This window comes from Pongo abelii, chromosome 6, assembly GCF_028885655.2.
Source record: "Pongo abelii isolate AG06213 chromosome 6, NHGRI_mPonAbe1-v2.0_pri, whole genome shotgun sequence".
NCBI classification, from domain to species: domain Eukaryota; kingdom Metazoa; phylum Chordata; class Mammalia; order Primates; family Hominidae; genus Pongo; species Pongo abelii.
Window position 1 is genome coordinate 67130491 of NC_071991.2, and position 15527 is coordinate 67146017.

The window sequence follows — 15527 nt, forward strand, 5'->3', positions numbered from 1 at the left end:
GATTATCCCATCTGAACCTCCCAAGGTACTGAGATTATAGGCAGGAGCCACCATGCCTGGCCTAAAGGAGAACTTTAGATTTGTAGTTTCCCTTCTGTTTTACTTAAATCATAATAACCCTTAACACTGGACCAACATAGTTTATCTTTTACCTACTAGGAATTAATTTTGTATGAAAATTGGGTGAAACTCAGCCTTTATAGTACAGAAGAGACAGCATGAAAATCACAGCTATGTAGCAACCAAGCAAAAACAGTGCTGATTTATGAAACTTCACAGACTTAGAAATAGAAACAAAACACTAAATATTCATGAAATCCCATACAGTGCTTGCACATAAGTTACATCTCAGGGATTTGTAACTTAGTTATAGGAAAAAATAATAAGCTGAGCACATCCAAACATATGAAACTTCTCAAGTGTTAGGTTTCGCTAATTTCTGGTCTTATTTTGTTTTGAATCATAAATAAACCATAAGTATGCTATAAGTGGTTGGCCACAATCTAAACCTCCCAATGAAAAGTAAACAAAGATTTCATCAGCAAAAAAAGGAGTAAAGATGGAAAGAAGGATTTAATATCAATCTTCTCTGATTGCAAGGTTTTTTAAAAGTGGTAGAAGAAGCTCTTTAAAGACACAAAGCCACAAGTGAAAGAAGCAAGTAAAATTCTATCATTCAATGAAGCAACATCACAAACCTATCATGAAAACATTCAATTAAAATAAGAAAATCTGTGCCATGTACACTTTAGAGTGAATCATAAATTCAAGAAATTATCTGAGAGGCTAATACAATAATCAAGGGAATCTTAGATTTCATTGAGTTACTTTGTCAATTTTGGTCTCAGTTTCATACCATAATTATCCCAATTTTATTTAACTATACTAATGACAGATGCAGACTTCAAACACAAACACTGTGCATACAAGCCACATTTCAAGTGAAAAGATGAAAAGTAGCTCACTGATGAAATCTAACAATTCAACTCAAGAGCCATTTATTTATTTCAGACACATTGGCTTTTTAAAATAAGTATTATTCAATGAATTATTAAAAATCCATCATTTTCATACTCTTTGCAACTTGTGTTTTTTCTCCTTCAACGTGTAATAAGTTGTAAATAACCCCAAATCACTCTGGAACATAATACTGTTTTTTAATGACTGTTAAGAACTTGTTTAATTAGAAAACATTTACCATAAATATTCACTGTGTGTGTGTGTGTGTGTGTGTGTGTGTGTAAGGAAGAGTGTTTTCAAATGGCCTTAGTTTACCTGCGACACAAATAAATGCTAGGAGATAATGTATCGCCTCCATTGAAATGCTTTTACTGTTCTTAAAAAAGCATGTATGATACTGGAATGTATAAATAGTAGTTAAGCATTAGGAATGTGAAGTGACACATCCAGTGTAATACTACACTGGTCAGACCCACAAGAGCTCAATTGTTTAGATTCAGATATTTAAAAGAGATGTGGAGGCCAGTAAAAATGATCAAAGAAATTAAAAATGTGACCAATAATGAAGGCCTTGAATAATGAAAACAAGATTATTCAGCAAAGGGGTTTTTAAATGAGGGTTCTCAAGTATATAAAGAGGATGATATCAGCTGCTCTCCATCTTTACTGCGGAATGAATGAGCAGGAATGAGATTAAACTTCAGCAGAGAGACTTAAGCAAGATATAAGAGAATTTCCCAAACGAGTTATATTTTTAAAAATAGAAAATCATCAAAAGGGTCTATGGAATTTCCTTCCCCAGAGATATTTATAAATAAGGCATATATTTTCTTATTCAGAATGTTCCAGCGATGTCTTGCTGTGAGGAATAGTCTGCTATCATAGAATCTCAGCAGAGGAAGAGTATGTTTCCCAGTCACCATTTATTGCTATAAAATATACTAAAAATGGAGACTTAAAATAGAGTTATAAGAAGTAAGCATTGGCCAGACACAGTGCCTCAGGCCTGTAATCCCAGCACTTTGGGAGGCTGAGGCGGTCTGATCATGACGTCAGGAGATGGAAACCATCCTGGCTACAGTGAAACCCAGTCTCTACTAAAAATATAAAAAAATTAGCCGGGTGTGGTGGTAGGCACCTGTAGTCCCAGCTACTCGGGAGGCTGAGGCAGGAGAATGGTGTGAACCCAGGAAGCAGAGCTTGCAGTGAGCCGAGATCATGCCACTGCACTCCAGCCTGGGCGACAGAGCGAGACTCCATCTCAAAAAAAAAAAAAAAAAAAAAAAAGTAAGCATTAAAACACTAAAAAGATTTTTTGATCTATAGTTTAAAATATGCTTAATTACTGTAGGATAAACTGAGGAAAGCAAGAAACTGTCCTCTTTTGGTTAACCAGAAATTTTTCACATGGCCTTATGACCAAACTTTTTTAAAAGGGAACTCACTCTATCCCTGCATGAGGAGAGAGCCTGTTATTACAAGGATCCATTAAGATGTCAAAGTAAACACACCTCAATCCATGGAGAAAGGAAATAAAAACCTACTCCACCTATAGACCCAGGCTTCACTCTCACCTGAAAACCCTCCCCAGGCACAACATAAAAAGGCTCCTTTCGGTCTCACACCACACCACTCATGGTCATTTTGTTGCCATTCTTTAGGCCACACTGTCTTGCTTTCGATTTTGCAGATCCCTACCCTATTGATTAGTCCGAATGTTCTATCCTCCCAAATCTCAGCTGACTGGAGAGTTTTTGGGTGAAGACTCACCTGCTTTGAGGAAACCAATGGAACCATGAACTCTTTGGAAAAGAACTACCTTCAGCGTGTTCCCCTCTCATCACAGCTCACTCTCACTCCCTGGAGAGAAATGGACACAGTGATAATTTACCTGCTCTACCTCACTGTTCTTGCCCCTTTGGGAGGAAGATAAATGGCAAGTAAAAAAGAACTTGGAGTGGGTGCCCATGTAGACCAGGACTCCACTATCAGTTTTCAAAAAATTTCAACACCTATCTACATCCTGTATACAAATTAGCTTACATGTGTAAAGTACATCTGGTACACATATAATGTATAAAGTTCCTAATCCTTTACATTTGATTTATTTATTTCATTCTAACAACCCTAACAGGTTAGGACTATTATTGTATTCATTTTGCAGATGAGGAAAATTTGGCAAAAATGTGTTAGATAATTTGCCCCAAGTCACCCAGATCTTAGGTTAATGAGCCAGGATTCAAACCCAGGCAGTCTGGCACCAGAGTCTGTGTGCGCATATCCACAACACCAAACTGCCCCCTCTGCAGTTAGGTTAAACTTAAAGGACATAAGAAACCAACAGTTTTGCTCTACTATTACTTACAAAGATCATTAATCACCATTTTTCTGCACTCCAAACAGATAAAAGAACTAAAGTTAGTGACAATAAAATATTGCTTTAAAAATAAGTAAATTTTTAAGAAATAAAGTATTAGCTTAACTACTGGCAAAACCTCCTTTTCCTGTGTCTACAAAAGGAATAAAACAGATTGACACTAATAAGCTGTTTCTTATTTTTCATTGTAGTTTGTTTGAAATGAGAGCTCATGAATTGAATTGATAAGAAGCAAATTAACATATAAGGATATGAAGCAGAATGTATTTATACAAAAATTGACTGTTGGTGAAGTAAACTGCTAAAGTCAACAACAATTACAAATAACATTTTAAAGATGAATTACTAGAAGGTAGTATGTAGAATATATATTTATTATACATATTTAGTGTCTGTTAGTGTTACCAGTTAAGGGTAGTTGTCCAGGTTCTTGATGTTTTGAACAAAGAATTGGACAAAACACACAAACAAAGCAAGGCAGCAAAAGCAGAGATTTATTTTAAACAAAAGTACACTCCACAGTATAAGAGCGAGCTCGAGCAAGTGTCTCAAAAGCCTTGGTTACAGAAGTTTTGGGGCTTTAAATACCCTTTAGAGGTTTTCCGTTGGTTCACTCTATGCAAATGAAGTAGTGGCCTGCGACCAGTCTCATTGGTTGTGGAACAAGAAGAGTAGGCCCATAACCACTCTGATTGATTGCAGGAGGGGACCAATCAGTGGTACTTTCATTTTGCAACTGCCACACAGAAAAATGAGCGGTTGAAAAGCGAGAAGCCCCTAATGTCCAGCTACCATGAAAGGGCCTTAGGTTCCCTGCCTCCAGACCCTATTCTCCTGCCTCATTTGCACTGACCTGGAGTATATTATAAATAAAAATGGAGACCTGATTTCCAAGGTCCTATCAGACATGGGAAAAGCAAGTTGGAATTGTAAATATAATCATGACACAAACTTACATTAATTCCAAAAATTACCTCATCTCAAAGTGTCCTACAGTGAACTATTTCTGACAGTTTCTCAGACTACTAGTTTCTTCTATTTAATACAGGATCTCACATATTTGTCCACTCCAACCTCTTCATCCGCCACCATGGCATAGCCTCTGCTACCACTAATCTTCCTAAGATGGCTTCTCCTTAGGGCACAGGTGTTCTCTGCCAGTGGCCATTGTGGCTTGCGGCTCCCATCATTCAGCCCTCAGGGAAGGGATATGAGCACAGACTCACGCTAAATTATTGATAGAAAAGCTAAGACTAGATATAATCATCTCAGGCTTCATTTTTAAAGACTTTATTAGCCAAGGGAGATAGAAGTTAAGGCCCAGGGCCTGCCCAAGGTGAAAAGTCTGATAGAAGACCTTCTGCTCATTAAATTGGGACCTGAGAGGGCTCTATCTTCGGAGTAATGGTGAACCAGAAAGAAGCCTGTTGCCACAGTCCATAGCAGAGAGGAATGACTTGTGAGCGCAGCAGCCAGCAGGTGAAAATGATGTGAGGGAGTGTGAGAGAGAAGATACTTAAGAAATTGTGATCCCAGGCCACCCTTGAACAGTTCTGCCATCTGGGGTCGTATCACCAAGATAATTTGGGGAAACTGTAGCACTGTACTTGATTTAAGATAGTCCCAGATAGTAGTTTCTCCAGGCAGGAGTCAGAAACAAATTATCTCTGGAAAAAGAAACTTTCATTTTAGACTTCAAAGAATTTTAGTAGAAATAAGTTCTATTTTCATGAGAGTACATAGTTAAACATAAACACAAAAGGAAAAAAGTCATCATGAGGAAAACAAAATAAATAGCAGATACAGACTCCAAAATTTTCAGATATTGGAATTACCAGACACATCTTATAGAACAGCTCTTATATTAAGTATTTTACAAATAGTATCAGGCTCAGGCTGGGAGCGGTGTCTCAGACTTGTAATCCCAGCACTTTGGGAGGCCAAGGTGGACGGATCACGAGGTCAGGAGATCGAGACCACGGTGAAACCCAGTCTCTACTAAAAATACAATTAGCCGGGCATGGGGGCGGGCGCCTGTAGTGCCAGCTACTCGGAGAGGCTGAGGCAGGAGAATGGCGTGAACCCGGGAGGTGGAGCTTGCAGTGAGACGATATCGTGCCACTGCACTCCAGCCAGGGCTACAGAACAAGACTCTGTCTCAAAAATAATAATAATAATAATAAAATAAAATAAAAATAAAAATAGTTTCAGGCCAGCCGCAGTGGCTCACGCCTGTAATCCCAGCACTTTGGGAGGCCAAGGTGGGCGGATCACCTGAGGTCAGGACTTCCAGACCAGCATGGCCAACATAGTGAAATCCTGTCTCTACTAAAAATACAAAAATTAGCTGGTAGTGGTGGCAGGCGCCTGTAGTGCCAGCTACTCGGGAGGCTGAGGCAGGAGAATCACTTGGACTCAGGAAGCAGAGGTTGCAGTAAGCCTAAATGCTACAATTAAAAGATACAGAATAAACATATTCTGTTACATAACAAAACAAAAAAAGAAAACTACAGTCCAATATCCCTGATGAACATAAATGCAAAAATCCTCAACAAAATACTAGCTATCTGAATCCAACAGTATATCAAAAAGATAGTACACCATGATCAAGTGGTTTCATACCAGGGATGCAGGGATGGTTTAACATACACAAGTCAACAAATGTGGTACATTGCATAAACAGAATTAAAAACAAAAATCAAATGATCATCTAAATAGACACAGAAAAAGCATCTGTCAAAATCCAGCATCCCTTCATGATTAAAACTCTCGGTGAAACTGGCATAGATGAGAAATACCTCAAGGTAATAAAAGTCATCTATTATACTGAAAGGGGAAAAGTTGAAAGCATTTTCCCTAAGAACTGGAACAAGACAAGGATGCCCACTTTCACCACTTCTATTTAACATAGTACTGGAAGTCCTAGCCAGAGCAATCAGACAAGAGAAAGAAATAAAGGGCATCCAAATCAGTAAAGAGGAAGCCAAACTGTGGCTGTTTACCAATAAGATTGTATACCTAGAAAATCACAAAGACTCATTCAAAAAGCTCCTAGATCTGATAAATGAATTCAGTAAAGTTTTAGGATACAAAATTAATGTACACAAATGAATAACACTGCTATACACCAACAACAAAGCTGAGATTCAAATCAGGAACTCAACCCTTTTTACACTAGCTGCAAAAAATAAAAAAAAATAATAATTTAGCAATATACCTAATCAAGGAGGTGAAAGATCTCTACAAGGAAAACTATGAAACACTGCTGAAAGAAATCACAGACAAACAAACAAATGGAAACACAACCCATGCTCATGGATGGGCAGAATCAATATTGTAAAAATGACCACACTTCAAAAGCAATCTACAGATTCAATGCAATTCCCATCAAAATATCATCATCATTCTTCACAGAGCTAGAAAAAACAATCCTAAAATTCATGTGGAACCAAAATGAGCCCACATAACAAAAGCAAAAAGGATAAATTTGGAGACATTAAATTACCTGACTTCAAACTATATTACAGGGTATAGTTTGGTAACAGCCAACTGATCTTTGACAAAGCATACAAAAACATAGAGTGGGGAAAGGACACCCTATTCAGCAAATGGTCCTGGGATAATTGGTGAGCCACACGTAGAAGAATGAAACCAGATCCTCATCTCTCACCTTATACGAACATCAACTCAAGATGGAGCAAAGACTTAAATCTAAGACCTGAAGCCATACAAATTCTGGAAGATAACATCAGAAAAACTGTTTTAGACATTGGCTTAGGCAAAGAGTCAATGATCAAGAACAAAAAAGCAAATGCAACAAAAACAAAAATAAATAAAAGGAACCTAACTAAACTAAAAAGCATCTGCACAGCAAAAGAAATAATCAGCAGAGTAGACATTCCATAGAGAAAATATCTGCAAACTATGCATCCAACAAAGAACTAATATCCAGAATCTACAAGGAACTCAAACAAATCTGCAAGAATAAAACAACTAATCCCGTCAAATAGTGGGCTAAGGACATGGATAGACGATTCTCAAAAGAAGATATACAAATGGCTAAAAAACATATGAAAAAATTCTTAACATTACTAATTATCAGGGAAATGCAAATTAAAACCACAATGAGATACAACCTTACTCTTACAAGAATGGTCATAATTTCAAAATCCAAAATAATAGATGTTGGCATAGATGTGGTGAAAAGGGAATGCTTTTACACTGCTGATAGGAATGTAAACTAGTATAACTACCATGGAAAACAGTACGGAGACTCCTTAAAGAACCAAAAGTAGAACTACCATTTGATTCAGCAATCCCACTACTGGGTATCTACCCAGAGTTAAAGAAGTCATATGAAAAAGACACTTGCGCACACATGTTAATGGCAGCATAATTTGCAATTGCAAACATATGGAACCATCCTAAATGCCCATCAACCAATAGGTGGGTAAAGCAAATGTGATATATATACACACGCACACACCATGGAGTACTACTCAGTCATAAAAAGGAATGAGATAATGGCACTCACAGCAACCTGCATGGAGTTGGAGACGATTGTTCTATGTGAAGTAACTCAGGAATGGAAAAACAAATATGTTCTCACTTATAAGTGGGAGCTAAACTATGAGGACACAAAGGCATAAGAATGCTGTCATGGATTTTGGGGAATCGGGGAAGAGTGGAAGGGGGCGTGAGGGATAAAAGGACTACACATTGGGTACAGTGTACACTGCTTAGGTGACGGGAACACCAAAATCTCAGAAATCACCACTAAAGAATTTATCCATGTCACCAAAAACCACCTGTTCCCCAAAAACTATTGATGTAAAATAAAATAAAATAAAATAAAATAAAAAGAATGAGGGTGGAATGAAGATATTATCAGAAAAAAAGGAAAAAATGGAATTTTTCACCAGTAGCACCTCGAAAATTTGTAAGGATATGCTTTAAGCAGAAGAAAACTCATGCCAAATAAAAGCCTTAAGATATGACGATAAAAGAGGACCAAAGACAGTAAAACATAGGTGCATATATCTAAAGGGACACTGATTGTATAAAATATTAATAATAATAATGTGAATGTGGAAGTAAAAGAAAGAAAAGAAGAAAGGAAGAAAGAAAAGAGACAAAATGATAATAGCTGGCTGCTACTATTTATGTCAGGAGGGAATAAATGAAGTTAAATGACATGAAGGTCTTTGCATTTTCTGAGAGGAGGGGAAAGGTATTCATTAACTTATAACTTTGATTAGGAGATACAATAAAATCTAACTGTATCCTATTTATAAGCAACACATTTAATACATAAACATGCAGTAAGATTGAAACTAAAAAATAAGAAAATAAACCAAATGCTATCTAAAAAGATAGCTAATATAATAAAATAATCACCAGACAAAATAGAATTTAAGGCAAAAGGCATTACTAGAAAAAAAAAAGTGTTACTTTAAAATAATATCGTAGTTCGTCAAAAAATTATGACAAATTAAATTTCAGTAAGTACTGAGCCTCAAAATATAAAGAGAAATAAGAAAGGGCTATATAAGGAGAAATAGATATATACCAACAATCACTGTGGAAACCTATTTCTTTCAGTATTTGATAAAGCAGACAAAAAATTCAGTAAAGCTATAGAAGATGTAAATAATACTACAAACAAACCAAATCCCAGATCTAATGCATGAATATGTATATTGCACCTATCCACTCAAGAGTACATTTATTCTTCAGCACACAGAAAATATTTATGAAAAGTGACCATGGAGGACCATAAGAACAGTTGCAGCAAATTTCAAAGGACTAAAATCACAGAGAACATGTCCTTTGGTGTGTGATTAAGCAAGAAACCCAAAACAATGAAATATCTAGAAATGCCCCATATATTTGTAAATTAAGAAATAAACTTTAAAATAACCCCTGAAATGAAGAAATTGCTATCCAAATTGGAAACTGGCCTTATCTGAACAATAACAAAAATACTACACATAAAACTTCAGGTAAAATAGTACTTAGAGGAAAAATATATAGTTTTACTAGTGATAAATAGTAAGCTAAGCACACATTTCAAATTAGAAAAGGGACAGCAAAATAAACTCAAAGATAAGATGAAAGTAAATAGTAAATAATCTTGAACTCAATAAAGTTAAAAACAAGCAGCCAATGAAGTATGATACATCAACCATTAGGTATACATCAAAACATTAAGTTTTTTAGAAAGGGCTGATGAAATTAATAGACTGCTGGTGAAATTGATCAAAAAGAAAGAGAATAATTACACAAATCTAATACCAGAAATGACAAAGGGAATTGTACTAAAGATGTTGCAGACACTAAAAATATAATAGGAGGATCTTATGGAAAGCATCTAGCCAATAAATTTAGATAAAATGAAATAGATTCTGAAACATATCAACAGAACAACAGCATCAGTCTTGTCTAGTGTCTTGTTAGAAACACAAACTCTGGGCCTCCACCCCAGGACTACTGATGAGAAACTCTGGAGATGGAGCTTGGGAATCTGTGTTCTAACAAATCCTCCCAGTGATCCTGATGCTCTGAAGTTTGAGAATTGCAGAACCATTCCAAAACAAACGGTACTCAATTTTCGCTTAGGCAAGTGCACAAGTAGTCTCAATGTTTATTGTTAGAATTAAATAAATGGCCAATTTTGAGGAGGAAAAAACTGTCTTTTTAAAGGGGTTTAAATAGCATAAATGAAGCTTGCATTTTGTCAAAATAAACATATCTTTTTATTAATTTCATGAGACTAACATTGCATGTGAGAAACAAAATATTCATTATCAAAAACTGCTTTGAAATACTTTAAAATATTTCACAGAAATATTGAAAAGATATTTTCTTATTTGCAATTTACTAGTTATGGAACCTCTCTATATGTTTGTCTTTTACAGTGACATATTCAGCTCATGTAACCTTGCTGTCATTCCAAGATTATTATTTTATACTAAGATTTTTAAGTTCACCAAAAAGTTTTTTTTTAATTCCAAAGTGCATTTCAAAAATACTCTCATGAGTCTAACATAACACTCAGAATTAAAGCCACATTTCTGAATCACAAAAATTTCTCCTATTCTATTTGTCTCACTCAGCTTTATTTAGTTGCTATCTACACATTTATTGTATAAAACGACACATTTCCAACCAAAAGCTCAGTAAACACTCAGAGTAGTCAACTTTAATCGTAAACAATCACAAAACAAACCTTAAAGCATTTATATCAATGTGAAGCTTTGTAGGAAATTGTTTTCCCGAAGTATTGTGGATGATTATTATGGATAAAATAAATGAGGTAAAGTAATGTTACAATAATGATCTGGAACTGTGAGTTAAATGAGTTAAGATTAAAGGCACAAAGAAACTCTGCCTAATAAACAAGCAGATAACTGCTGGAAAGAAAAATATGTTCCTCGTTTGAAATTAACTGCCAAACATTCCCAACCTACACAAAGCTGTCATAAAGGACATCTAAATCTGTCCTTGTTTGTAACACGTGTTGTGACAAGATTTGACAGTTTATCAAAAAACTATAATTGCCACCTAAACATCTAGCATTTTGTCAACTGCAAGTATGTTTAGTGAAAGCATTTATTTCATTTAAAATACAACATCCATTTTTCTTCGCTTTCTGAAAGAACTGACTGAATTTCTTTTTTCTCTAGCCGATCAAGCTGCATCAGAGCTCTCTTTGAATTATTTATGTTGGAATTGTGAAGGGTAAAAGAATAATCAGTAAAGCAAGAAACTATTACCAAGGTTATATATTTATATATATTCTGGGTATTGACTCAAAAGACCTTCAAAATACAGTAATTCTCACAGATCCATAGAGATGACATTTAAATATGCTTGCCTTGGGAAGGAGAAAGATAAGGCATTGTCTCTATATTGCAATTGTTGTTTCCAGAGTAATTTAAGAAACAATGTCCTTAATAGAAGATACCATTCAGTAGGCATCATTCCTACCTGTAACGTGTGAAATGCAGTCAATGATAAAACAGATGTCCCTCTCAACCTACAGAGACCAAAGTAAACAGACGCTAAATCCTCTTGCAATAGACCAGGTAGGTAACAGAAATGTCAAAATAACAAAGCTACTTCCCTGACACTACTAATGGTTCATTTCTTTCTGGGAAAAGTTTTTGTTTTTAAAGCAAAAAACTTTCCAGTCTCATGTTTGGGATTTTGTTCTTTATTGTAGTTGCTTGGTAAAAGAGAAAAAAATGCAAATATTTTGGAGTACTTTTAAATTTTTCCTTTATTCTGATAAATCTCAAAGAAAAGGCTTGAAAGTATACAGTTGATAACGCCCTACTTGGAAATTCAGGAGTCCCACATTCTAATCCACACTCTGCCTCTATTTAGCTGATAGATCCCAGGCAGGTTGCTTCATTTCTCTGAGCCTTAGTTCCCTGTCCGTGAATTGTGATTATCAGACTAGGTGATCTCTAAGGCCATATCTATCTTTAACATTTTATGACTGTAGACAAATTTCTGGAACTATAACATATAGCAACAGCTAGAGCTTGAAACAAAAATAGCAGCAAGACAAAAATTTCTCCTCCTTAACACCTCAAGGAAAATGCAACCAAGTATGGGTTTAAATGTTCACATTAGCATTTAATCCTGTTTAGGTAATATTAAACCTGTTTAGAATCTGTTTTGTTTTTTAAAAAACACTGAAAAATGTGTGACACACAGAATAGTAAGAGAAAAATAAATTGAAACTACAAATACTTTTAGTGCTTCTAAATTAAGCTACGGGATTTTTAGAAATCACTTTATGTAGTCTGGCTAAGGGTGAGAATTATGTGGTATAGGTAGGTCTGTTGATTTTTTTTTGTGATAAAAGGAACATGAATGAAGGGTTATGGACAGAAATGGGCTGGCATACACTGTCAACCAGGAAGAGGCTGAACTAGGGAGAAAAGCATGTTGATGCCAGGAGAGAAATGATTAATCAGCAGCAAGTCATTTTGGTGTAAAATTTAAAACATAGCTGTTTGAGTTTATAATAATACCTCATTCAATATATAAAACTACCTTTTTATAGCTAAGTAATGTTTTTCACAGACATTGCTGAATCTTACCCATCTTTGTTGCCTACCCCATTTCTTATCCCATTTCTGAGTTTATCCTATTCATGAATCCAACACATTAAGGAAGCCCAGAAGTGTGGTGAGAAAATCTATTAAATTATTTGATTATTTTACAATATGAAAAAAAATGATGATTTGGTTTTAGGCTAAATAAAAACACCCTGGTATCCAAATGTCAGGCACACAATTAGCAAGATATAAATGGTTGATCTGTATTTGATGCCTCCATTATTTTTATGAAATTATTGGCATCTGTGGTCCTTTCTGCCTCCTTCCTCACTATTACCAGCCCCAATAAGCTGTATACTTAAAATTTGCTAACAAACATTTAATTACCAAATATATTTTGTTCATCTTTTTTACTACAAAAGTAATAAATGTTCAAATGCCACACTGATAGCAGTAAAATGTAACAGTACTCTTTCATTCTCAACTCTCACAACCTACTCCCCTCTCCAAAGGTAATTATTATAAAGAGGACTTCCATGCTAATTGAATGCTTTCAGTATCACATAATCTTAAATACATAAATATAACACTATGCATATTTTTGTGACTGACTTTTTACCTCTAAAAAAATACCTAGGAGACATTTCCACATGATTACACTTAATCTGTTTAATGGTCGCATACGTATATACAATAAATTATTTGGTAATTTACCTATTGATGAACATTTGTTGGTTTCCAGATTTTGCTTTTATAAACAATTCTAGGGCAATTACTATTTGTCATGCACCATTTTTATACCCTAGAAGTAGTATAATACCTGACATATAGGAGGTGTTCACAAAATATTTATTGCATGAATGAATACAGCAACACTACTATTTAGCCATGTATATTTGGGGTGCTTGTGAAAATTTCTCTGAAATAGATTCCTAGAAGTATACATGATGAGTCAAAGTTTATGTGCAAAATTACCCATGCAAAATCTACATATTTATACATTCCATCCGAATAGAAGACCTTATCCATCTTAACGTTTTGGCTACTTGATGTGTGAAAATAGCGTTTTCTTGATTACTTCCATTGTTTCACGTTTCTTATCCATTTTTTTTTTTTACTGTGATTGCCCATTTATGCCATTTTTCAACTTTCTACTTTATTGTCTTTTTCTCACTTCATTGGGGAAATTCTTTCTAAAATAATCCTTTGCATATACTTTAGTAGGTCATTTTCCTTTTAAACTTGGGTTTTGCTTTGTAGAAGTTTTATGTTTTTATGCATTCAAATTTGTTTAAATAGCCCTATGAAACTAATATAGGTGCTAATAGAAAGAAACTCCATACACTGTAAATACTTGATTATTTAGTCTAAAAGTGTGAAGTGGGAGGTGGCAAGCAGAAATTTTTTCAAGAGACCCAGGGTCAATTTGGGACCTCGCGCCGCAAGGGGGAAGGGACCCTAACGGTTGAGTAACAACCGGAAGCCATTACAGTCTGCGCTTCCCTTCCGTTCCTGTCTCAGCGGCAGCTGGATCGCTCGACGGAGTGCCTCTGGTAGTTTGCCAAGATGCCGAATATCAAAATCTTCAGCGGCAGCTCCCACCAGGACTTATCCCAGAAAATTGCTGACCGCCTGGGCCTGGAGCTAGGCAAGGTGGTGACTAAGAAATTCAGCAACCAGGAGACCTGCGTGGAAATTGATGAGAGTGTGCGTGGAGAGGATGTCTACATCGTTCAGAGTGGTTGTGGCGAAATTAACGACAGTCTAGTGGAGCTTTTGATCATGATTAATGCCTGCAAGATTGCTTCAGCTAGCCGAGTTATTGCAGTCATCCCATGCTTCCCTTATGCCCGACAGGATAAGAAGGGTAAGAGCCGGGCCCCAATCTCTGCCAAGCTTGTTGCAAATATGCTCTCTATAGCAGGTGCGGATCATATCATCACCATGGACCTGCATGCTTCTCAAATTCAGGGCTTTTTTGATATCCCAGTAGACAACTTGTATGCAGAGCCAACTGTCTTGAAGTGGATAAGGGAGAATATCTCTGAGTGGAAGAACTGCACTATTGTCTCGCCAGATGCTGGTGGAGCTAAGAGAGTGACCTCCATTGCAGACCAGTTGAATGTGGACTTTGCTTTGATTCATAAAGAACGGAAGAAGGCCAATGAAGTGGACTGCATGGTGCTAGTGGGAGATGTGAATGATCGTGTGGCTATCCTTGTAGATGACATGGCAGACACTTGTGGTACAATCTGCCTCGCAGCTAAGAAACTTCTCTCAGCTGGAGCGACCAGAGTTTATGCTATCTTGACTCATGGAATCTTTTCTGGCCCAGCCATTTCTCGCATCAACACTGCATGCTTTGAAGCAGTGGTAGTCACCAATACCATACCTCAAGATGATAAGATGAAGCATTGCTCCAAAATACGAGTAATTGACATCTCCATGATCCTTGCAGAAGCCATAAGGAGAACACATAATGGGGAATCTGTTTCCTACCTGTTCAGCCACGTTCCTTTATAACAGAATAACTTCTAGGTTATGCTATTTTAAAATAAAATAAGATTAATAAAAACAAACCTTGCCTTTATTTTTTCTTAGGTTTGATTAAAAGTTCAGCAGAAGATCCAGCTTGCTCCAGTGTAACTTTCTACATCCCACATCAGGTATATAAGAGTTTACCTTAAATTAGGGAAAAACAGGTTAAGAATAATCACTAGGATTTCCTGATTGGGTTGTGTCATCTGGTTTCTTTGATGATTTTGTTAGCCCAGCAGCTTTAACTATAGCCCTTCTGCTGCAAGATTTCAGACTTTTGAGGGTGTTTTGTAGAGGTGTTTTAAAGTGGTTGGAAAGCTTACATGTAAATGCTTCAGAGTTTTGTTTTTTCAGAACAACTAGCAAAAAAGACACCCAATCTACCCCCTGCCCCCAACCCCCACTTTGTGTCACAAATTCTCCAAGTTCTGTGTTCAGTTGCAGCAAGAGCCCTGAGCAACCACAAAATTAGTTCTGGTTGCTGAACCCCCTGAACGGCAGGAATAGGCAACTTTCAGCTTGAGCAGCCATTGGGATCTTGAGAGGAACCAACAAGTACAGTAAATGCTTCTTGAGAGGAG

The 15527-nt window shown here is 36.2% G+C and overlaps 1 protein-coding gene across 1 annotated transcript; it reads left to right on the forward strand.

Annotated features, from left to right (window-relative positions):
- Positions 1-13865: 13865 nt before the first annotated feature.
- On the forward strand, positions 13866-14987 carry PRPS1L1 (phosphoribosyl pyrophosphate synthetase 1 like 1). The gene has a single exon (XM_002818179.3). It carries the CDS (start codon positions 13975-13977, stop codon positions 14929-14931), a length of 957 nt encoding a protein of 318 aa, XP_002818225.2. The 5' UTR covers positions 13866-13974; the 3' UTR covers positions 14932-14987.
- The last annotated feature ends 540 nt before the right edge of the window (positions 14988-15527 follow it).

Coding starts and splice junctions, on each gene's coding strand:
- PRPS1L1 (XM_002818179.3), top strand. CDS start 13,975: ATGCCGAATATCAAAATCTTCAGCGGCAGCTCCCACCAGGACTTATCC.